The following is a 25,114-nucleotide window of genomic DNA, read 5'->3' on the forward strand; positions in this document are numbered from 1 at the left end:
TTTGAGATTCTGCTCTGTGTGTGTATGTGTGCGTGTGAAGCTGTTTGCCCCCTGGAGTTTTGACTTTACATAATCAGATACACGATGCTTTTTTTGCAGTGCCTATCAGGCATGGGATGTGACTACTGCACACAACAACATCTACACAGTGAGAGGCCGAGCTCAAATGACATGCCTGTGGTGGACGGGCTTGTTGTATTAGCCGTGTGCTTTCTTCAGGCTATCATCATGTAAACAAAGCATCAACTTTAACACAACTGTCTCTTATTTAACAATATTCCAGGCCGGGTTTTTAAATTATTTAAATCATGTACGATAATCCCCAATTACCCATTGCAGTATTTCAGGCCTGAATGATGTTTCTTTTAAGAAGTGCATGTGCCCAAAATTCCCTAATGCTGCTGAAGTCAAGAGTGACAAAATCGTTCTATTTTTATTTATTTATTTATTTTTTTACAACAACTTGCTCTGACAAGGTCAAAGGTCACAAAAAGTGGTAATTATTTCCGTCACTCTGGAAAGAGCATTGTACGGCCGAGACAGACAGCGCTTTGAAAAGACGGGGAGGGTTTGGGGGCAGAGGCACAGATGCACGAGGTATGATATCATCTCTTCTCCTCCTCCGCTCTGTCTGTCCGTGGCGGCTTCTCACCTCACACTCAACTGTCACTTCGCTCACTTGAATGCCGAGTGCTCATCGCTGCTACGGCGCGAGATGATTATTTTTCCCACAGCAGACAATCCTGTTAGCTTCCAGTGGACCTGATCTTTCCAGGTGGTGGATTCATGGGTAATTCAATGTTTACCATCCCATTGAAGAAACCAATTACGACCTCGACGCCAAAGCTGGCCTGATTTCTCTCCTTTGTAAATGACTGGAAATGTGTGCACGACACCCGACATGCAGCAAAAAGACTATACATTTGATATTGATTTCTTTTGTGTGTGTTACAGACTGTGTTAAGGCCGGTGCTCCGGCAGATCGATCAGCTGCAAATTATGAGCACACACAGAGGAGCTCTGACGGTGTTTGGAATAAATCTTTATTTAACACGCTGCTCACCGGAGGCAGAGGCGTGGATGAAGAGCTCATCAGGATTCTGAGTAAATCAGCGCGGTAGTACTGGAGTCAAGGACTCACACTCAAGTCCACGACGAAGACTAGAGTCCTGACGCCACTATGAAGTTGGAGACTCTGACTCACACTTTTCTTTGTTATTTTCTCGTAAGTGGCAATAACTATTTGTGTAAAGATAATGATGGCTATACTGTAACATTATTCATTATCGTGCGAGGGCAGTCACACTTGTTCACCAGCCTACATGCAGATGCAGACTCACAGTTAGTGCTAAATCATGCACTTTGCTTTTATGCATTTTTCACAAAATTCTACCATGATGACTCAGAATCTTCTCCCTGGCGACCCGAAATTTGCACTCAAATTCAGGACTTGACTCAAACTTGCGGTTCAGTGACCCGAGTGAATCCCACACTGCCTGCAGCGCCAGACAACACGTCACTGCTCACCATCACCAGACTCTTGCAGGTTTACAGGGCGTTGAACTTTAGGAGACTGAAACGGGTGATCAAGATCAAGAGAAAGTACAAACAAAATTGCAATTTTGTATTCACGATGTGACATTTCACCGTCCACATTATCTACAACAGGCTGAGCAGATCTCTAGTCTGTTGCTTCATATATTAACACCCCCTCCCCTCCCACCACCACCCCTCATCACACTCTGCCCTGCCTGACTCACCACAGGATATTACTTCAGCACTGCATGATGTATCCAAATGCCACACGCTCCCTCCTAATATAAACTCCAGTCAGTTTAGCAGAGCACGTAGTGTGCTTCATTTACTGTATCGACACGCATGCTTATCCTCAAAAACCAGTGGACCTCAAGGAGTGTTGAGGTGATAGATTAATAAGCCCACGTGTCTGCAGAGAAGCGACGGTTATTAGTGATTCCAGTTAGAAATGAATTCAAAGATCAGTTTTCCCCTCCAGTCAAATTGCAGCTCTGAAGGTCTATGGATAAATGGTTAGGTGACAGATGCACTGAATGCATGAAATAGCTCATGGTGTCAGTATATGTTTGAACTGGCTAAAATGATTGATGAAGGATAAACGGAGGAAAAATTGACCAAATCAACCTGAACTAATGGACACATTATTCTCGGGCTGACAGGGCTCTGGATGTAGTCTGATTCTGTCCCTCACTTAGTTTGAGGATTCAAAAAAAACAAATCTTGATTTCTTCCATTCTGTCTTTCCTTCATGTGTTCAGTGCTTTTTTCCCCTCCTGGACTCGCATGATCGGATGATGCTCGTATATTCTTTCCACAATATTTGACATTGCTGCCTGATAAACAATACGTGTTTGATCATGTTCTTTCCCTGGATAATAGCAGCTGTTGGTTACTTCTTCTTCTGGGTACAGTGGTGTGTTCACACTTCCATTACATTTTTGTATGTGTGTGTGTGTGTATAGCCTGTTTTTTTTTTTATATGAACATGCTCATGTGTTGTTTCATAAGTGCAGTCAGCAGAGATGTGATAGCCCCAGAGGGAGGGCAGGAAGCTGAAGCATCGGCAAGAGCAGACCATGGCCTCACACCAATCTGAACCATACGCCATCGATCCCCGGAAACGAGCCGCGCGCCTTTCTGCTCCACCCTCCATTATCACTTACATACATATATCAAGGGGCACTTTCAGTGATCAACGAGCCTGTGCTCCCGGTTGACTCGTTTCACTGACGGATACGTTAATACACATGTAAAATATATTATTTGACATTGCAGCCCTCAATGTCACCATGCCTGACATGTGGCTTTTAAGTGACATATTATGCCAAAGTCACCTTTTCAGTGTTTGTGCACATAAATGTGTGTATCTGTGGAGCCTGCCGGCCCACAAACTGTGAAGACAGACCACCCTGTAGTTTTTTGGTGAGCCGGCTAAACCCTACAGCCTGGCTCTGAACTACTGGTTCAGATTTCTCTCCCACTCTGATGTCACAGCTGGACTCCCCCGTCTGCGATCTGAGAATCTCCACTTCTCTGGTGAAGGGGCGTGGCATTTCCTGCACATTGTGAAAGCGGTGGGCCAATCACAACAGACTGGGCCAGCTGGCCAATCAGAGCAGACTTGCGTTTATTGGGAGGCGGGGCTAAAATAAATCCAGGTGTTTTAGACAGAGGGTGAAAAGAGGAGCTGCCGGAATTGGCAGTATGAAAACACTGATGCCTTTTGTGAACATTAGAGCGTGTGAACCTTTACAAGTGGTAACTCAGATTAAAAGTGTGAACCTGAATGTGAGCATAATATCCAGGAAAAAAAACCTTTATAGTTTCATAATACTTAGTGTAACTATGACTGATATGTACTTTAATAACTAACTTTAATGTTAACAAAGTGTCTCCGCAAGAGTAAATCGCTTGGGTCTTTGTATTTGTTGTACTTTTCAGGGGTGCCATCAGATGCCTCCTCTTTTATCACACTGTAGCTCACGAGCTGCTGATCATAATATAAAGGACAAGACAGGCAGGTGACGAAACACAGAGGAGTGTTTTTGGTACAAGTAGTGAAGAAGATGGCAGGAGTCTCAGAGGAAATGTCCTCCCTATCGACTATTCCTTGACCTCAGTGGAAAAGCTCATGAAGTCAAGGAAAGGTGTTAAGGAGGACTCAAAGGACTCGCCGACAGCGCTGCTCAGAGAATCCGACGGCGGATGTTATCGACGTGCGTCTGCCGTGGTGAAACTACAAATTTCCAAAGATGAAATACAAAGAAAGCAGCGGCTCCATCAGCGTGTTTCACCACCGTGTGGTGTTTCACACCTCAGTTACTCAGATGATGACATGCGTCTCTTCTGGGTCATATTCATACTCTTCTTCTTCTTCGGATAGAATTGTTTACGTTGGTGCATGTCGCGTCATGTTAAATATCGCTACCAGAATGAATTGTGGGGCGTCTATATCTCCTTTCGTTTTGAATAGGAAGGTCCAGTGTACCCTATGCTAAAGGAGATGGGAAAGGAAGCATTGCAGATCCTTTGCTTTGCATTTAGAGAATTCTAACAGCTCTTATCATGGCTGCTGATCAGATGCTTTGGGACACGTCAAGATTTAGGAAACTACTGACCAATTTGACAATTCAACCTCGGCCCATTTCTTTAGGTTTTGTGAGGGGTGGAGGTTGCTCAGGAGAGCACCTACACCAGCTGCACCAGGCGAGTGACTGAGTCGAATAGTCTATTAGTCCCCAGGTTAAAGAGGCTGGAGAAGCTTCCAGAGGAGGAGAGACTAAAGGAGAAGAGCAGTGTGACAGAAGCCGGGCAGTGTCTCACGACGTTTCAGTTGAAGTGTTTTTTGAATTGTGTTCTTAATAAAAGAGTTACCGGTGAGCAGCTGTTGTTATGGTGTGTGTTAGGTGAGGTGAGAGGTCTCTCCTGAGCCACCTCCACCCTCACAGGTTTGTATCCTGCACACACTGTGGGATTGCAACAGAAAAAAAAGAAATGTATTATGAATAAAAAAGGCATGACATAAGTGTTCCTTTGTACGGCTGAGTGTTAAAAGTTTGAATTTACCACCTTAGACCAATGGATGGAAAAAAACAGCTACATTAAAGTCTTTTTCCGTGCAATAGCTGAGACAAATTGTGTCCGTGTTGTAAAAAGGAAAAAAAGTCAAAGAAAGTCAATCGTCGGTCAACATTTACTGCCAAATGCAACACAATCAAAAACAAATGATAACTTACAACTGTACATCATAGTAATGAATATGAACACGCAAGCGTCAAGAGATCACACAGTGCTTCCGAAGGGCAGGAAACTAACTGCGTGATCTGACCACTGTGACTGTTAAATTTAATGCTGGTAATGAAAAAACACGCTTTTGTTTTTCATGTGTTAATAATCACATGACGCTTTGCTCCAGAAACCAATATCCAACGATGGATACCAGCCTTAGAATATAACTGACAATATTCTGGAATCTGTTTAAACCAATATGTGAAACTAATCCTTGGCTCATCTTAGTGACGAGTACCGAGATTTTAGAAATGAAGTCACAATTATGACTATGAGTCTGACCTCATATATTATGTCATGTTGGAATTGTCTCAACTGCAGATTACCCATCACAAGTGTTTACTGTATGTAATGCCCTGTGGGACTAGAGTGTCCTGCTCACAGACATGTGGCCTTTGTAGGAAGGTTAATGCAGTAGGATGACATAGATATAACATTACTGTAATTTATAATACTTCAAAGATAAGTCCACAAATCAATGGGATGTCTGCTGCAAAAAACGTCTGCGTGAAAAATGACTGATGACGCACGCACACGCACGCACGCACACGCACACACACACACAGGTGTACATTCGTCAAAGTACACTCCCGACGTAGGTTTGGGTCTTTGTCTGCAGACTGTTGAACATGTCCTGTGTCCACGATCTGAGCCACCACACATTCCACACAGGCTGCTGCTTTCTGCTTCTACGTACTGTTAAATCAAGCACTGACTTCCTGCACTGTGGCAGCACAGACCTTCAAGATCCACACAAATCGCAAGCCGTTAACTTTCCCCTTGTGGGAACCAGTCAATGGCTTCTGCTTCGACTTCTGTGCACAGGGACGTCAGCCCTGCAGGTCAAACGTCCGGAGGCAGTGACTGGAGCAGCAATAGGCCACGAAACTCACCGTCGTCCTACGGAGGAGAGAGAAGTGACACAATGTGAAACTGAGCGTTGAAGTTAAGGTGAGAAGAAATTCAAAATTGGTACTCCTGGGAGGAAATGGAGGTGCGTTTGTTCTAACCGGCGGTGCACTCCTGCCAGGGCGGTGTCACGCAGGGGGAAGAGTTTGGGGTAGATGATGGTAAACATGGCCTGGCTGCAGCGATGACAGTGACCCAGGGGGAACTGCAGCAGGTCCAGCAGGCTCTTTGGGAGGGTGATGGGCGGCAACAAGTTAAGTTCTAAAAACACAAAAACACAGGACATTGTAAAACTTTTTTTTCCCCCAAGCTCCGACACACAGCTTGTATGCGTTCGCATATCACTTATTGAATTTTTCATTTTCTAGGTCGAAATTGACTTTGGGTGTGAATGTGAGTGTGAACGGTTGTCTGTCTCTGTATAGCTGCTGTCAGACATCCACTGCAGTCTGGACTTTTTCCTGAAATGTTCCAGAGGGGCAGCATGGGAGAACGCAACTGTGTCAGCCCCGAGTCACATTTTTGGAGATCCGAGTGAGTCCATGTGAGAATACATCAGTGTAATCTCCGTAAAATTCAAAGTGAGCGAGTGGGCGTGTTGATGACTGTAAACGAAGTTATTCTCACGTTCGCCCTCCTGCAGGCTCTACCCAGGTGCCACAGAATGTTCTGGTTGTTTTCCTTCTGTTGTGAAACGCGTCTGACTCGTACAGTCTGCTGCTGTTTTCGTCCTTTGCGAACGGCAAACTCCGGAAAATGTCCGGATGCAATTTAGCAAACATGTTCCGCAGTTCATGTCGGGTGTGCCTCCGCCTCTCACACAATGTCATGGATGAAAAGACTGTGTCATGGATGAAAAGACTCACGTAGCTTCTTAGTGGCACTCTGCTTTCCATTCATACACTTCCACACCAGCCGGTATTGTGACCACACAGGTAAACAGTGTGTCATCACACCTCACCTGTTGGGTGGTGGTGGTAGATGCGGTGCAGTGTCCTCATGGCGAGTTCCTCCAGGGGAACCACGTTATCCGTCTCTGAGCCCACCACCTTCACTTCAGCTGGCAACCCGACCAGAGCCTCACTCAGCGCCTCACCCGCCGCCTCACCCCGCTCACCCTGCGACACTCGCGACGACACAGCGCACCTGTACGGGAGCGACACACACTGAGGTGTTTCATCGTCACAATTATTCCCTTTTAAGTTCCATGATTGAATCAGTGCGTGGCCAAACATCTTCATGCTGCTCTATATCAAACTGATATATGTGACATGAACTTCATCCAACATCAGTTATCCAGGTCCGCTGTATTACCCGCTGCAGCCGATGACCTTGTTGTACAAGTAGGAGGGGAGGCCCTTTAGGTCCCCATTGTTGTCCACAAACACAAACTGCAGCTCCCGCGATCTGCCCAGATCTGAAACACACACACACACACACACACAAATATTAACTGTGCCTTGCTCACAACACAGACATCACTATGGCAACGCACAGATAAGGGGATAAATACGGACCGAGCGGTAGAAAGGTCAGCCGGTTGGCGGCCATGGAGAGCTGGTTGAGGCGGTGGAGCCAGCACAGCTGCCGGGGAATGTGACTCAGCAGGTTGTGGTCCGCTGTCAGATTCTGCAGAGACAGACAGCGGTGCAGACGATCTGGCAGAGAGATCAACTGGTTCATCGACACGTCCAGAGTCTCCAGCTCGTGCAGATCGCCGATATCTGACGGCAGCAGACAAACATGAGAGAGAAAACGACAGACTCACCCTTTCCAAATGTCATTTCTACCATTTCAAAAATAATAATAATCTCACATGAATCAGCGCAAAAATGAAGTGGACGTTTTTCATTTGGAATATTGCAGTAACCCTTCCTAACCCTAAAAAAACAAAACAGTTTGGGTATTTGTAATGCTGATTATCAACAGGTAATTTCATGTCGTGTTCATGTCCTCCAGCGTTTCCGATTAGTCTGGAACCAGTGTCATATTTACTTCCCATGTTGTGCAGACACTTACTTACAGTGGGTGAGACGATTCAGTCACTTTGAAATAAATTAATCGACAGAGAGAGGTAGAATGTTGTGATTACATCTGACTTTTTGTTTTTTCTGACTGTGGTTTGAACAAAATCACTAGTTGCAGATATGACTGGTATGAACATAACACAACTGTCTTTATGAGGAGGAGTAACAACCTAGTTTTCCACAGGTAAAAGGTCAATTTACTATTCTCTAACTTTGCTTTTTCCAATAAATGATCATAGATTACTGACAAGTCACCAATGAAAATAGTAATATAACATTGACATGTAAGGTTGAAAAATAATTGTAAAAATTACTGAATAACATGTAATTAAATTAATCTGGATTTGAGCTTTTAGCTACAATGGATTCTGTTCATATTTGCATCACACAAAGAATATATTGTCAGTTTGAGTCTCTGTTGCCCTCTGCTGGCAAACGAGTTACAACTCACCCACAGTTGGTATTTCTTACCAAGGAAAAATAAAAGTCAATTCGACCAGCTCGCCAAACATGACTACGTACCCAATAGTGGGAACACTTTAAGGACAAAAGGTCCATCGATATGCCTTTCACTTTAATCTGTACATTAAACACACAGTCAGCTACTGTTTTATACCTGGAGGGAGGCATTTCAGCTGATTGTTGGACAGTCTCAGGTGCCGTAGAGACCTCAGTCGGCCAATCTCTGGACAAAGGAGCTGGAGGGCGTTGTTGCTCAGGTCCAGCGACTGGAGCCGGACCAGGTTTCCTATAGCTGTAGATCAAACCACAATCACCTTGATCAGTTCCAGCAATTCTTGGATTCAATTCTTCTGCTTTCTGGTCATATCAGTATATATATATCAGAGTGTCACATAGGATTTCTCAGCTTCATTATTGTGGTGGTTGTTGGTTCGCTCAACTTTGAGATTTTAAGCAGTTTCTTCTTTCATCTTTCATCGTCTTTCCTCTATCGTACGTGTTAGTATTGTGTAATCAACACGAATGGAAAGCATACACAAGTGTAACCGTCATGCACGACTCACTACTACATCTTCGGTTATGAAAGCATTGCCAAATTTAGAGAATTCATTAAATAAATGAAGCATTAAATAAAAATGCTGTAAGAAGAAACTGACGTAGAAAATAAAACAGAGAGGAAGGAATGAGCGTAGACAATTGCATGTTGTCATGATGTAATGGGAGTACTTACCTTCAGGAATGATGACTATGTTGTTTGAGTGCAAATACCTGAAAGGGAATAAAAAATATATGTTACAATATGAATAAACTAAATGTTTTGACACAGCACTGGTTACTGTTAACCAATAGTGTGAGACATTTTATTTTCGTGTCAGTGATGTGCATCCATCCAATTGTAATACCCAGTCATGAGTTACAATACGAATTTCTCCTTCAACAGGTTCAAATTACAAAGACTTGGGTCTGCAGCATCCACGGGCCTCCTTTGATACTGCACCAGCCGACAACCACAACAAAGCAGTGACAGCGTGTCACGGGACACGGCAACTCTTTGATGTCAAATAACTTAATAATGAAAAATAATAAAACTGGCATTATCTGGACAAAGATCACAGCGTGGCCGAGCACTCACAGTTCAATCAGATTTGGGAGCTTCTGGGCAAGATTGTCAGGCTGATGGAGAGGGAGAGAAACAGCATATAGAGATAATCAGATGGTTATGATAACAAGCCCCCCCCAAATAGCAAAAGTCGAAATATCAGCAGGGGGAAAACAAGAGCTTGCGGCGAATCTGACATCAACTAAGCTCGTGAAATTGCCTGCACACGTCTGCATCTTTTGTGGAACTACCAGACCCTTCCATCATTTGGGAAATGACCATATGACATCATGCGCTGCGTGGGTACCAGTGTGGTGAGGGAGTTCCTCTTCATGTAGAGTCGCTCCAGGAACTGCAGGCCTTCGCCTTTCAGCAGCTCCACGGGGAAAATGCTCAGGTTCCTGTAGTTCAGGAACAGGTTCTTGTGGCGCTCCTGCTTGGCCATGAATATGGTCTCGTGGAGTTCAGTTGCCATTTCTGAGGACACCTCTCTCTCTCACTCTCTCCTCGGAGAGACCGGACAGCGTCGCCTTCGCCTATGGCATCACTGAAAGAAAAGCAGGAGCGTCACCAGGCAGCAGATCGCCGATGTGTGACTGACAAACTTCAGAAGAAGAGAAAGCAGCCAGGGGACGTTATGTCAGGTCGAAGCGACTGTAGTCAGCTGACATCCCAGTCGCCCGTCCGTGTCTTCACCTGTCAGACTTAGCACCGTTAGCATGCTAGCTAAGTGGCCGTTAGTAGCCCATTACACGTTCAGTAACAACCACCGCGCAGTTATGTACCTCCAATAAGCAGGACCATTCTATTTTCGTTTCAATTCCCACATCCGCTCGGGACGCACATATTGCTGATGAACGTCGGCCTGCACGAAGTCGTGAAGCTAGCGACGTAAAGGGCTGTGGGGCTGCGGCACTCGCCTGTCGTCAACAACGTGTGACGTCTCTCTGCCCAGCTCCCTCTTCTTCTTCTTCTTCTTCTTCTTCTGCTTCTGCTGCTGCTGCTGCTGCCGCTGCTGCTTCTTCTTCTTCTTCTCTGCTCCAGCGTCCGGTGGTTGCCCCAACTGGTGTTTTGCTGCCACCTGCTGCCACATCGTTAAAATGCACCATAAGCACATCCCTCATGCTTCGGTGGAGAGACGAGCATCTAGTCAAGTGCAACTTAAACTATGTTACTTGTTGTGCTACTTTAAACGTTTAAACGTTCCACTAGAAGTTATAATTTTACCCCACTACGTTTATACATTACCTTTATTTTATGTTTGTCATCGTCATGTAAAATATGATGCATGGTTATACATCAAACTACCCAACACTATGTACAGCAGTTCAAATCAGCTAACGATAGACCAGCTTCTACATTATTTAAAGTGCTGTTTAATTCAATATTTTTTTATGAAAAAAAATTATGAAAATAGCAACTAGTATATAGTTTGAATGCACTGCACTGACTTGACCAAATGTTCAGAATATTAGAGCTGCAACAGGTAATCAATTAGTAATCAACTACTAACTTAATCGGCAACTATTTTGATAATCGTTTAATCCTTGCAAGTAGTTTTCTCTGATTTCAGCTTCTGAAAGGTAAATATTTTCTGGTTTATTGGCTCCTCTGTGACAGCAAATGAAATATCTTTGATATGTGGACAGAACAAAACATCAATATTTTTCACCATTTTATCGATCAATCGAGAAAATATTTGACAGAATAATTGATAATGAAAATAATTAGTTGCAGCCCTGCTGAATATGAAGTATGATTACGATGCCCCTCACTAGCAATGGTTTAAATTTAGCAGGATTAGTGCATAGATGAAATAATCATCCCAGAGAGAAAAGCATATAAACAGTTTGCATACATTTTTATTCATCTTAAATCTCGTGTAGAAAAAAAAGAATCAGAGAAATAGATATTCTCTTTTCCTTCAGCCAATCCTTTTCCCAGTTCTCAGATTATATTGATAACAGGAAAAAATTCTTACAACAGCATGTACAAAAGAAAACCGAAATTAAACCTTAGTCTAACAGATCATTTCAACTGAAATGCAAGAGTTGGCTATGAATAATTTACACATCAAAATCTTGGTAACAAATTGGCCATCGATGTAACAAAGAAAGGAGGAAAAAAAAGACAGAAATTTGTTCAATTTGATGTCCCCTCTGTGAGTGAGGCGTTCCAGTGGTATAAGTGAGGCAAAAATCAGACCACAAACAGGGAAATACCCATTCTGACATAAACACGTCAGTACAAACTGGCACCAGACCAACACAGTCTGCCCTCCGAGCCAGAACCCATATTACTGAGACTCCCAGCCTGAAACTATAAACCTGCCGTGTGGGGGTTGGAAGAAGACGGACAGGGAAGAGAACAGAAAGGATGCTTTTTACTAGGATTACGATCACCACGGCAACAGGTCCAGGCAAAAGGAACAGCACCAGGGTCCTGTAATGGTAGTAAAAAAACAACAACACCCCAAGAGTATTCTGTCAACCTACATGTGAAGAGGAAGACATATCAAAAACCAGAAGTGTTTCCATAGCAACCAGTACAGGTCAGACATGACTACCTTCTAACTGGTGCTACACATGGCTTCACTCATTACTGACAAGAACCAAACCGCTTTCTGTTAAATGTTAAAGCTCATTTGAGTGTGACAGACAACATTAACCTATCAGTTAACTAACTGTTTTCGCCAAAATGCATAACTGCAGCAGGAATCTGTGTTGAAAATTGACCAGTGTGAACTTTCCAAAACTCAACAAACCAGCAGAAAAGGCCCCAAACATATTCTAGTCCCAGTTAATTTGACCCGTTTCTCAGGTGACACCACTGTTTCCTGATCCAATCAAATATGGTAGCCTGGAATGAAATACTGCATGTCTGAATTTGTACAGCACAAAAACTTAAGAGTTTTGATATTAGTTATATTTGTCTTTACATTTCAAAAAAACCAAAAACCCAACATGTTGTACAAAGCAGGTTCAAAGATTTTTTTCCTTTCCCAGCTACCTGGACAGGAAATACGGACACAAACAGATGTATGTGATGTCAACGCATGAGAGCCACAACCTGGGGCGAGACTTGAAGGTGTAGGTTTGAAAACAGAGCTGCGGGAGGAGGGAGGGAAGGGAGAGGAGGGCCAGGAGGTTTTAACAGGGGAGAAACACACCACAGCCTCCCACAGCAGGACTGCACTTCTCAGCTTCTTTCACGTTCCTAACAGCTCCTCTCACAGCTGAGAAACAAACCAGCCTTCTAGTCTATTCCAAGAAGAAAAAAAAAAAGCTACCCCAAGTTATTACTGATACTTTTTACCGTTGCCTTGAACTCATCCTTGTGTGATAAATTTTACACAAATTCCATCAGCGGCCGCAGTAATCTATTAGGAGTCTGAATGTTATGAGAATGGTTTGGTTTGTGGTTTGAATTTGACCATATTAACAGCACTCCGTTAGACCATCGAAACATCCCGACAGCAGAGGTGAGATGCTTCGTTTCTCCAGACATGCATAAAGATTGAAAAAGAAGAAGAAGAAAAAAAACAGTGAGGTAGATGGATGGTTGAAGGAATAACAACAAAACCGTTCCCCAAAATAGCTAAAGAACATTATTTAGAAGGGGGAAAAAAAATTGCAGGGAATTTGTACAGTGATTTACACTTTACATAACAAGTGACATAAATAACCAAGAAACATCTGGGCAGGGAATCCAAATGCAGCCTTTTGAGGTTAATAAGCTTTTATAATCTTTTTCCATGTGGTCCTCTCTGATTATACTCATCTTCAGAGTTTAGTCCGATGTCTGTTACATGCTTAGATGTTTAACACGGGGACCTCCAGTTAGTCCTCTCACCAAAAGTGTCCTGTTGAAGTTTGATTTAGTATTCTAATAACATAAGGATGACCCTTACAGCATTTGTTCCTTCTATCAAAATGTATAGCGTCACCCTCAATTGTGAACACGTATTTTTCCTTGTGCATTTGAAAAAAAAATATCTCACAGCTGTAGGATAATTCTCCTTTTTCTCAATCCAACTTTGACTTCAGCAATCTTCTACAAACACGCTAATATGTTGAAAAAAGATAAATAATATGGATTTCTCCAGCAGCACCCTTGATTCAAGAGAGACATTGATTAGCATTAGGTGAAATTATCCAAACAGACAGGTTCCATTTTGTTGCACTCGCCTTCAGAAAAATGCGCTGTTCACTTGCCGCTATATCCAAAAATGATGAACCCACAAAATCTAGTCAAATGATATCAGAACGGTCAAAGACTGAGCTGGTTGAGAATACTGTTAACTAAACAATTAAATGGAGTAAAAGGAAAATACGGCATACCGATTAATTTGAATCCTTTCTGAAATTTAAATTGATCTTACTCTGGTCATCTTTCTCTTGTTCACTTTATTCTTCAGTACCTCGGTTTTGCTTTGTTTTGTCCTGGCAAATTGAATTTTTTCATCCCATTTGATTTTACAACACTTCCCACTTTCCATCTCCCCAGTGCTTATGAAAACAATACTGCTGTGCCCATGTATAATACAACTGTTCCATGGTTTGTATGAATGTGTAACATCAGTGGAGCAGGTGAGAGGACTGTGTCCCCAGCAATCTGGCTTGCCTGATGTTACCTTTGCTCTAGTTGGTGTCAAACAAATGTTGCGTTTCGGAAAACAGGGAAAAGAAATGATCAAACTCTGCAGTGAGACCATGCTCTTGTCTCATGACCTCAGACAATGCAACCACCTAGTTAGAGGGACATCGAATCAGACACACACCAGACAGGATATGCCCGGGTATGACGGCACAAAAAAAGAAAATAGAAAAGGATTTCACTTTTCTCTTTGACCTGAGATTAAGTTGGGACTCAGCAGTGATGCTTGACCTCCGAGTGTGACGATGACCTTAGAGGACCGATGTTGAAAACGTGTCCTGAGAGAACACCGATGGCCACTTGCACCATCACTGTCCTCTAGTCGGATGGGAGGGAACATTACCGGCCTTTTCGAAAAACACAAGGTGAATTGCCAATAACTTTTTTAACGCAAACACAGAAATGAAACAAGGTCAGATACACTTTATACAGTTACAAGCATTATAAAGAAATGGACTGTAGTGGAAACGCTCATAGATCCAACCTGGAGGAGTTCTCTTTTTATATATAGATATTAACTATATTACAACCACAAGAGAAATAAGGACTAGCAGCTTTGTTCTGTACATGATAAATGTCTCCAACCATAGAAAAGTTAGAAAAGTGACAAACAAATAGTGTGTACATAAATGCTCTGCCCATGTAGAGATGCTGTAAATGTTGGAGACTAAATACTAGTCTAAAAAAATACCTGTTTGTATACAGCAAGGATGCTTCTGAACACAGAGCAGTCGCCGACTGAGACGTCATAGATCTAGTGTTCATCTTTATGCTTTTCACTTTGAAGTCCTCACCTCTTTTTTTGCTTCTTCGTTGACTGGATTTGGCAGTTAAACTGTAACGGAACAGCACTTTGTGACGGGGATGTAACCAAGGTGTAAGATGTCAGTCTGATAGAGTACAGTAGCTGTGGATAGAGGAGTGGTGTGGGACTGTGCAGGGATGTTCGATCAGGGACTTCAGAACAGCATGGTAATAGATCAAAGTGTTTTTGTTTTGCTTCCACTTTTCAGTCCGGCGCGTTTACAGAGCAAGACCGCAGGAGATATCGTTTGATAAGAAGTACAATTTTGGCAACAAATTTGGCAAATTTGACCTTTCTGCCCTCCAGTTGTTTAGATTCGTCAGATTGACTGGTGACCTGGCGCTACGCTGACATCCAACCGACGGAGGCGCTGACCTCCTCATTTGATATGCTTAACCGTTTCACCATAATGCCCGCCCAAATGCAATCAAAACTCCAGTCGATTTTATAAAGGCCTATACATTTTGTTTTCCCATTTGGAAATACATATAAAAAAAGGTAGCAAACAACAATTTATAAAATAAGTTCAGCCATAAAGAGAGAGAGATAGATAGATATAGAGAGAGAGATCTCCCAATTATTTTTATATTTTACCGATTTTTTTTTTTTGGTCTTCCCACTCACTTTGCTGTATTTTATCTAGAAAAAAAAGAAAAAAAAGGAGAAAAGATCACACCCACTGTGACATCAGGTTCTGCAGAGCAGCAGGCGGCAGGGTTTGTAGTCTGGTGGGTGTCTCCGTACAATCAGCAGGCGGAGGACTGCGGGAGGGGCATGGCACGTTCGTTTTTGCGTCCTCCGTTCATGTGCGCATATGGTGGCAGTTCCTCCAGAGACGGGCACATTGCTACGCCTGCACTTGTCCCGAGCCCTGACCCTGCCGCATGGCTCGGACCAGACAGCCCATTGGCCGCTGGCTGGCCGGAGGCCTGTTTGTCCATGGCAGCAGTCGACGTACAGGGCGATGAAGGGGAGCTGGGGCTTAGTGAGGGGGCAGGTGGAGCCTCTGAGCTCGGGGGTGGTGGGGTCTGTTGAGGGACTGGGGATTGCTGCGGCTGTGTGGAAGAAGGGGGGTCCAGAGGAACGTCGTCAACGCTGTCCATTTTGTCCTGGTGGACCTGCGGATCGTCGGCTGGCTTGTTGTCAGCGCTGTAGAAGAAACTAGAGTCTTTGAACGACGGCTCCAGTTCATCCTTTAAGCTGCTGATGATCTCCACAAAGGCTGGACGCATTTTAGGATTGAACTGCCAACACATCCGCATCAGTTCGAACCTACACGCACATAAACACACAGGTTAGCTCAGTCTGCATCAACATATAAATGGTAAATGGACATTCATACACATGGATGAGCCATCAGGCTTAAGGACAATGCTTATGCTGACTGGGGGAGAGCTACAGCCACTCGTGTCCTGTAGGAAAGAAAAATCCAGAGAAACCCTGCCTTCCAACCGACAAGCAAACACTTGTTGTATGTTTGCTTCCTGTTGCTAAGTTGATTCAAAGTTTTACTTTCAGTGCCCTTGCAGTGTTTCCATTACAACGATTTACTTGTGGCGGTCAACCACAATATCAACATTGATGGCAAAATACGGATTTTCTTTTCCAAGTGCTTTTTTAAAATTTATTTCAAATGTAGAGCTTTGCCCAGAGCATTGATTCACTCTGTCCCTACTCGGCCTGCTCTTTCTCCCACAATGGTCAAATCTGTCGAAGTCAAACTGTTGATTACCGGGAGAACTTCTGCTGCATTAATGGGCCGATCAAAAAATCCTGAAAGTTGAGCTGCTAGCAGTTATGCAATACAACACAGTATAGTAGAATATATGTATATCATTATAGAACTCTTTTATCAACAGAAAGTTGATTTCTTTTTTTTTTAAGTAAGCCATCATCAGCTTTCTCACAGTAAAACCCTGTGGCTTCACATTTGTTCTCCTCATGACTCCACCATCCTCAGTGCTTTGAGGTTGCAGTCCTCTGATGTGGTTTTATACTCGGGCTCTTTCATATTAAGTGCAAACACATCATGGAAAACTCCAGAGGACACAGTGACAAACAGACGGGGTTGTGGTGTGGATATCCCACTGACCAGCAGGATGAAGGGCAGCGGGATAGCTTCACTGTCAGTGAGAATGAACAGAAGTCACGCACGATTTGACCAAAGTTGTGCAGAAGAAAACATAACATTGAAGACTGATGAGGGAATATCGCCACTGGCTGTCTGCTGATGTGTTAATCGGCAGAGTGGTGTTGGATATTTCTGTCTTCCCACGGCGAGTAAACACACTAACACAAAGACTTAGGAATGTAGACAACTTTTCGTATTTCTCTCTGTGTGTGTGTGTGTGTGTGTGTGTGTGTGTGTGTGTGTGTGTGTGTGTGTGTGTGTGTGTGTGCGTGCGTGCGTGCGCGTGTGTCTTACAGCATGTCAGGACAGTTCTGTGGTTTCTCCAGCAGCCCTCCCTCCATGACAAAGCGGAGCACCTGCTCATTGGACAGACCCTGATACGGCTGCTCTGCCAGAGTGGAAATCTCCCACAGAACGACCCCAAACGACCTTTACAGAGGGAGAGGGTGGTGGGTTGTAAATAAGTGTGTCTTTCATTATCACAATTATGATCACAAGAAGTTTTTGGACACAGTTGACACAGAAAACTGAAGCTGCCATGTGTGTTTGTTTGTGTGCGTCTGCTCACCAAACGTCAGAGTGGGTGGTAAAGACTCCGTCCTTGAGAGACTCCGGTGACATCCAGCGGACGGGGAGCAAACCCTTACCACCTTTGCGGTAGTAATCGGTCTCGTAGATGTCTCTGGTCATGCCGAAATCTACCAGTACACACAGACACACACACACAGACACAGAGAGGAAGTGAAACATTGAAAATGATTGAAATCAATTCACAGCACTTGAGGAAGATGCTTCTGACTGTTTTAAAAGACAGACAGAAGGGAGAACAGGTTTGACCACATAACAAGCTGTGTTGTGTGGTCCGTATTACATTGGAGGGGGCTGTTTACTGAGATTCATATACCACTCTGTGCTGGTATCATAGAACTTGAAAATGACATTATCTTCTAATTTTCAAACTGTAAAAATAATTCACTGATACACTTAAAGTGCAATAACCAACTGCAATATTTATATTAATTCTCCATGTGCAACTATTGCTACTGCTCTGTATATAGTATTTATATATTTTTGAAATTTTATGTTATTATTGTGTTATATTTTGTACATACTATTGCTTTTTTAAATTTTTTTCTATATTCTTCTGTCCACTTTGCTGCTGTAATGACCAAATTTCCCCATTGTGGGACGAATAAAGGTATATCTTATCTTATCTTAAAAGGGGTTACACATTTAGAACAGGTAGTTTCTGTTATCTGAAGTAAACCTGTTTATTTGCATTTGTTGAAATTTGCTATACAAATAAACTTGCCTTGCAATACATTTACACTAAAGAGATCCGCTTTGAGTCTGTGGGTGACAACATGTTGACACAGCTACCGCTGGGTTCCCTTCACTGGGATTAAGGTTACCCCGACGATCTCCTCATCCAGTAACTACCAATTCATTTCCACGTGAGACAGAAGCTCCCAACTCCGTCCCATCCTGAGACCTGTGACCCCCCTACAGTGCTTTACCTCCTATCTTAACAGTGAAGTCATCGGCCACCATGCAGTTCCTGGCCGCCAGGTCTCTGTGGACAAACTTGTTGGCGTTGAGGTACGCCATGCCGTCGGCGATCTGCCCTGCCATCTGCAGCATCTTCCTTAGAGGGGGGAGGGACAGGCTGGACCACTGTTGCTGGAAATGGAAAGAAAGAAAGATTTTACATGAAGAGATCCTGATGATTCCTTAAAATCTGAACCACTGGTTGTGATGCAAATTCAACGTGTTATACAAAGTTCCTCAGAGTTGTTGACTATGTAGTATGGAGTTCTATGAAGAATAATAAAAGTCTAGACCCCCACCTCTCTCTACATTGACTCTCACTATTTCTTTTGGGCCGAAACAGATGATTACTAATCTAAGAGAGCAGTAACCGATATTTGAAAATTATATTTTTCTGCAGTAAAAAGTGTTTAAAAAAGTGTCAAAAGGCATCAACATTAAGAATCATACAAACTCTTAACACAAAACTTAGTTGAAATGCCTAAAATCATGTTTGATTCACATATCCTTCAAAACGTGACCTTACCCACAAAAGTGCAGGGAGCTGTCAGCAGCATTATTTTGGAGTTAAACAAACAAACATTGCCTGGACATTGCCAAAGTCCAGAGAGTAGAGACTGTGGCTGCATCAGAGCCAAAGTAGCACATTTTAAAATTAAATTATCTTATCATAAAATGTTTAATATCAGATCCGATAATCAGTCGTCCCTTTACTGGTGACCTGATCAGAAGGAGCAGTAGACAGTACCTCTTTAGGTCGGAGCGAGCGTAAGTAACTCTTCAGGTCTCCGCGTGTCATCAACTCCATGATGACCAGGGTGGGCTGACCCTGAGAGACCACTCCCAGGAGACGGACCTGCAAAACACACACGCACATACACACACACACACAGACACACACGCACGCACGCCTTGAGGCAAGAATGGACTCAACTTTGTCTGACATTCTGTTCATTTTTTGTTAAACTGATGTGGATGCTTGCTTGAATTCAATGGTTTAAAAAATGTTGATATGAGGACAAAGTGGAGGAGCATCCAGTGGCCCTGATGGTTAAGGTGCATACAAACATCTCTGCAAGTCTACGGTTCACTTCCCTGCGTGTGAAATCATGGAAGGTGTGCGTTTGTGTGTGTATGTACCACGTGGTGGCAATTGAACTCCTTCATGACGGAGGCTTCGTTAAGGAACTCTATTCTCTCCCTCATGCTGGCCGACTCGTTGACAGTTTTGATGGCGACTCGTGTCTCTGGTTCGTCTTTGACCACGCCCTTCGCCAAGCCTTCATACACCATGCCAAACGACCCCTGGCCCAGCTCGCGACTCAGGGCGATCTTCTCCCGCGCCACCTCCCACTCATCCGGCACATACACTACACAGAAAGTAGAAAAAAAATCATATATCGACAGACTTTCACAACAACAACAGTATAACTCTGCACCACATTTGTCACGTAAACATTTCACCCACTCTCTGCAGCGCTGAAGTACTCCGGGTTGACCGAGGCATACAGGACTCCATTTCCAAGACGGTCGCTGTTCCTGACCAAAAACAAAAACAAAAGCATTTACAGGCCCACAAACACACTTGCACACACCTTTGCACTCACACAGACATAAAACCACACACACACACACACACACACACACACACACACACACACACACACACACACACACACACACACACACACACACACACACACACACACACACACACACACACACACACACACACACACACACACACACACACACACACACACACACACACACACACACACACACACACACACACACACACTACAGTACTACAGTACATAGAGTCACACACCTTTTCTTGTTGAGGACCACCAGCATCGTGACCAGAAGGCAGATGAAGAGGATGATGGCGATAGGAATAAAGATCATTGCGTAGAGGACATTTTCATATCCTGTTGGGTCAAACCATTTGATTACTGTGATTGTTACAGTCAAAATCATTTCTGTCTTATTAGGAAAAAATTGGAATAACTGAAAAAGAAGTCCATGGTGTACAGATACAAAGTGTTATCACTCACGTTCAGCCACGTAGAGATCCACAGCATTTGTCCACGAGCCGTTGCCAGCCAGCGACGTGGCCCTGACTCTGACCGAGTAGTGTCCAGGACTGAGGTTGGAAAGTCGAACGCCACGCTGGTTCTGATACGTCTGGCCAGAGACACACTCGTGTTTTTCCGTCTGACACAAAAACAGGGAAAAAAAAAAGACAACCTGTTATGGGCAGAATTACTGATTTACTAATACAACAGAAAATCCAAGGCATCCAAAATCTTTACTGTGCAATAAATATCGTCATTACTGATTAATATTAAAACTCATCTTTGGTCATTGGGCCAGTTGATTGTTCAATATGTCTTCATGTATCCACTTGTTGTCACTTCACAAAATGGCAATTTCATTTCATTTATGATTATGTTTCTAATGCTTCACCCCTGTTTACTTGGTCAATCTGTGTCTAAGGACTTTTTCTTTCATGACCAGAAATCTTATTAGCATGCCCTAATATAGCATTAACAACAAATCATTTCTTATGATTTAATATGGGATATTTGTCAGAGGATACTAAGGAAATATATATAAATTAAAAATTGTTTATTATACACAAAAATATTGAAGTTGAAGAAGAAAATTTTGATTTTTACAATCTACATCTGGGTGTGCAACAGACTAATTTAGTCTATGAAGCTAAAGTCATTTAAGCCTTAAGGGGATATTGATTTCGACTTGTCAGACGGAGGTCAACCAACATATATTCAAATGTGGAGAGCTCTGATAAATAAAATCTCCTAAATAATTCTCAATTTTTCAGTATTATTTTATTTTCTATTAGTCCTGAAGCTACTGCGTGAGGATATGCAGATGCCATCTTACCTCAGCAGCCAGTTTAAACTTGATCTCATACATGAGGACGAGTCTGTTGGGGTGAGGCGGCTCTGGCCAGCGCAGAAACACCCAGTCCTCGTGGCCCTCCCAGGTCACCTGGCCTGGTATATCATCGGCCTTTTCTGGAGAACACAGGGAAAATAGGTTACCGTGGTGACCGAACTGTGAGGTTACATGTTGCTTAAAACAACACAACCCAAGACAACAAAATACAGATGGGCCCCAGTGGCAGAGAAGACCTGAATTACACTTTTCCTCTAACCTGCAGGCTTGGTCCTGGAGAAGACGAACTCCGCCGCGCTGCAACGCTGAACCTGTCGATTGCAGGCGTGAATGTCGATGCGGTAAACTGTGAACGGCTGCAGGTCGAATATCTGCAGCTCGCGCTCCGACACAGCTTGCTCCATGAATTCAAACTCCCTGTCTGCTTGCTCTGGTTCGGCGGTGGTACTGCTGCTGTTGTTACCGGCGGCTTGATGAGGAGGGACGTGGCTGCTGTTGGTGTGCAGACGGTGGCGGCGGGAGTGAGTGGAGTTGGCGAACCCAAAGAGATCTCTGCGGCGACGGTCTGGTGGCCTGGAGGTGAGAGGAAAAGAATGGTAGGGTGGAGATACAAGTGGAGAGGAAGAGAGGGAGTAAAGAGAAGTTGGATTTTGACAATACTCCAAAGAACAATCAAAACAAGAGCAGTTGCCATTTGTTCTCCTGCCCAAAATTCAACAATGTAACTCACCTTTAAACCAACTAGCGACAGCAAAATGAAAATGTAACATTAACAAAGAGACGTGCGATAAGTGGAGACAGCGTTGTGCTTCATCCACCTCTATAACCTGCATAAAATAAAGGTGGATGAAGCACAAGACCAGGTTTTGCTTCATCCAGAACCAAATGTGTTCAGTTACATCCTTTCAGAAAGTTTAACTTTTAATCTTAAATAATAATCCTCTTTTCAGGAAAAACTTTACTGATTTCAAACAGTTCCATCAAATATAGAAAGTCTCTGGGATGTCTATTACAATCACACTGGAAACACTGAGACTGAGGCGGAAATGCAGTGCAACATGATGAGCCAGGTTCTTTCTTTGGAACTAAGAACAGCCTTTTTTTCCCTCGGCATTAGCAAAACATGCAGAGAAGTAGTTCACATCTGAACTGTGTGTGTGTGTGTGTGTGTGTGTGTGTGTGTGTGTGTGCGTGTGTATGTGATTGTACAACGAAGCATACTGTCTCACTAAATCAGAGAGTAGCAGAAACATTATGTAGAGATCAATTGGACTCAGTTCCCCCTTTTTTTGTGCTGTCTGTTTAAAAAAAACAAAAAACTAATCATTATTATACGATGGCCAAAAGACAAAAAACAGGTACAGACCTGCTCTGCAATTATAGATACTACACAAAAACTACATAAAGACAGTGCAGAAGAGAATAGTATTGTCCTATCACCTCTCTGTTTTTTGTTTTAGATGGATTAAAGATGAAGTTAAAGACGACATGGCTGATCCACCACTAAGAATAACAATGGAAATAACGATGATGTGTAACTTACCTTGGTGTAAAAATTGAGTTGTGCAGGAAGTTTTCAAAGACCTTTCTGTAGGAGGCGTCAGCAGCTTCTGCCTCCAGGTCCTCCACCGACTTGGGGCAGGGGCAGCAGGGACCTTTATCTGCCCCCTCAGGATCCGGCTTGGTGGGCTTGGTGTCCTCTTCCTGGTCTCCCACACCGATAGCGGCAATCCGTATGGGGATCTTCAGCTCTGCAGGATAAAGAGGAGAATGAGTTTAATGTTGACTGACTGACTGGTGTACGCTCAACAACTGGAAGTAACGTTGAGTGTTTAAGGTGTGTGTGTGTGTGTGTGTGTGTGTACCTTTAGAGCAGTAGTTGTGCTGGTACAGCTCCCGGTCTTCGGCTTGCTGCTGCCATCTGACCAGGTAATAAGTCTGGTTTCCATTTGGTGAGACAGGGGGCGACCAACGCACCACCAGCTGTGTCGAGGAGTTCGAGTACGCCCGCACATCCTGAGGCATGGAGGGCGCTGAGAGAGAGAAGACAACAATCTAAATTATTCTGACCTCAGTCTCGTCAGGCAACTCGATGAGAAAAATTTCGAGCAGCTTTTCGGTAATCCTCTCCTCCTCCAGGGTTGGATGTAGAGAGTCGGCCAGTGCAGATGTAATTCACTGACATCACGGCACTTCTTTCCAGTGCAGCTGGATTTGTTTAAAGCAGCCTTCAATTCCATCTAATTGTATTATAGTTTTTGTGAGGGGCTTTCTTTACTTCATCTCTTCCAGTTGCAGCTGTGTTTACTTTTTTACAAAAATGCTCTTCCTCTTCCATCTCCATACAAGTACGTCGGGATCGAATCCAGGAATGTTATCACACCCTTATCATAAAACAACAATCCCATGCGTATGTGAAAAACAAGTAGCAATGTGAACAGAGAATTGCCTGTCAGTAAGTATGTTCACCTCACAGTTAAAACAGGTGAAATCTAATGTCCATTAATTCTAATATTATTTTCTAACTTCCAGCAGTCAATCTCCACTGACATTCTCTGACTGTCCCACTACAGTCCTGTAAGATGAAGACTTCTGGAGAATTACTGGAGACTTGATTAAACCACAAGTCCTCCCTTTTGGCAAGTTTTGTGTTTAGTTTTTTACCTGAGGGGCTTGTGCGGATGTAGACCACCTTGCTCTTGGCACTCGGCATGTGTTTGTCCTCCACCATCAGCGTGATGGCTTTGACGAAGACGGCGTACTGCGTCCAGGGTTTCAGGCTGGACAGCAGGACGCCGGGGTCCAAGTCCTTGTCTGGCCTCAGCTCAACGTCCACCATGATCCAGCTGTTGGAGCCACAGCCATCCTGCCCCTCGAACTCTGTGATGTTCTGGTAAGGCCTGGAACCAACACAGTTAATGTCAGAGGTTAATAATAAAGCATTGAATATTTGGCTTTGTTAATTACAGTTATATTCACATAAATAATTAAGGGGGTTGACTTTGAACTTAAAAATCTGAAAATTGAATGTTAATGTATCTAATGTATCAAACGATAAACAGCATTAGAAAACACAGGGTGCGTTTGCATCCAAGTGTTTTTTTGTGCATTTTCCATTTGTGCAAATCAAAAAAAAAAATCAAAATTTTTTTTTTCTCAACTAATACATCAAAATAACCATGCCATATTCTCTTCTCCTGCAATGGTTTGATGGCACTTGACCTGAGAATGTGTGCCAGCAGCTGTTTATCTTGATTGCCCCAACTTCTAATATTGTAGCGCATGGACACGCAGACTTTTGGAAAATTGGATTAAAAACTTATTGTTGAGTGCATTTAAAGTCCTGCTAATGAAAAACTTTAAACATTTGTTTCTTATCCTTAAACTAGCCCGGGGAGGGATGCAGCTAATGACTGGGGCCACTCTGAATCACTTACGCCTCCTTGTAGTAGACAATAAAGCTGATGAGGTCTCTGTAGTCAGGAGGCCGGTACCGCTGCCAGGTCAGTTTGATCCTTGTGCTGCTGGTGCTGCTGGACTTAAACTTCAGGATAGTGCTTTCACCTGAGGGGGAGTCGGAGCAGAGTTAAAATCAAAGTACTTCAATATGTTTCTGTTACATGTGCAGCAATTCAGTCATGTAGACAAAATAAATAGACACATGGTGCGGAGCAACGTCAGGCTCAGGGGAGGTGTTTTCAAACTGCGAGTAAAGTATCTCCTGCACA

At 43.4% G+C, this 25,114-nt stretch overlaps 2 protein-coding genes across 7 annotated transcripts in view; both read right to left on the reverse strand.

The window, feature by feature from the left end:
- Nucleotides 1-4,711: 4,711 nt before the first annotated feature.
- lrrc28 (leucine rich repeat containing 28) lies at nucleotides 4,712-10,330 on the reverse strand. Of its 5 annotated transcripts, none has more exons than XM_035628925.2 (10): nucleotides 10,242-10,330; nucleotides 9,629-9,868; nucleotides 9,355-9,395; nucleotides 8,953-8,990; nucleotides 8,377-8,514; nucleotides 7,251-7,457; nucleotides 7,048-7,150; nucleotides 6,695-6,879; nucleotides 5,835-5,994; nucleotides 4,712-5,724 (listed from the first exon to the last, which is right to left on the reverse strand). In XM_035628925.2, the coding sequence occupies exons 2-10, from the start codon at nucleotides 9,794-9,796 to the stop codon at nucleotides 5,655-5,657; spliced, it is 1,110 nt and encodes a 369-aa protein (XP_035484818.1). In that variant the 5' UTR covers nucleotides 9,797-9,868; nucleotides 10,242-10,330; the 3' UTR covers nucleotides 4,712-5,654. The 5 variants fall into 5 exon arrangements, with proteins under 5 accessions (XP_035484818.1, XP_035484817.1, XP_035484820.1 ...); XM_035628924.2 differs by having other exon boundaries at nucleotides 10,107-10,296; XM_035628927.2 differs by lacking the exons at nucleotides 9,629-9,868; nucleotides 10,242-10,330 and adding an exon at nucleotides 9,601-9,619.
- Nucleotides 10,331-11,165: 835 nt separating this feature from the next.
- The window catches only part of igf1rb (insulin-like growth factor 1b receptor), a 41,767-nt gene continuing 27,818 nt past the window's right edge, over nucleotides 11,166-25,114 (reverse strand). For both annotated transcript variants that reach the window (XM_035628043.2, XM_035628047.2), the window contains 15 exons: nucleotides 24,824-24,950; nucleotides 24,051-24,286; nucleotides 23,252-23,419; nucleotides 22,930-23,137; nucleotides 21,646-21,959; nucleotides 21,372-21,505; nucleotides 20,519-20,678; nucleotides 20,293-20,392; nucleotides 19,930-20,000; nucleotides 19,602-19,831; nucleotides 19,210-19,317; nucleotides 18,431-18,593; nucleotides 17,482-17,611; nucleotides 17,208-17,342; nucleotides 11,166-16,054 (listed from right to left, as the gene is read on the reverse strand). In XM_035628043.2, the coding sequence (XP_035483936.1) occupies nucleotides 15,529-16,054; nucleotides 17,208-17,342; nucleotides 17,482-17,611; nucleotides 18,431-18,593; nucleotides 19,210-19,317; nucleotides 19,602-19,831; nucleotides 19,930-20,000; nucleotides 20,293-20,392; nucleotides 20,519-20,678; nucleotides 21,372-21,505; nucleotides 21,646-21,959; nucleotides 22,930-23,137; nucleotides 23,252-23,419; nucleotides 24,051-24,286; nucleotides 24,824-24,950 (2,810 nt within the window). In that variant the 3' untranslated portion in view covers nucleotides 11,166-15,528. The remainder of the gene's footprint in view (nucleotides 16,055-17,207; nucleotides 17,343-17,481; nucleotides 17,612-18,430; nucleotides 18,594-19,209; nucleotides 19,318-19,601; nucleotides 19,832-19,929; nucleotides 20,001-20,292; nucleotides 20,393-20,518; nucleotides 20,679-21,371; nucleotides 21,506-21,645; nucleotides 21,960-22,929; nucleotides 23,138-23,251; nucleotides 23,420-24,050; nucleotides 24,287-24,823; nucleotides 24,951-25,114) is intronic.

Source organism: Scophthalmus maximus, chromosome 4 (assembly GCF_022379125.1).
Source record: "Scophthalmus maximus strain ysfricsl-2021 chromosome 4, ASM2237912v1, whole genome shotgun sequence".
Taxonomy (NCBI): domain Eukaryota; kingdom Metazoa; phylum Chordata; class Actinopteri; order Pleuronectiformes; family Scophthalmidae; genus Scophthalmus; species Scophthalmus maximus.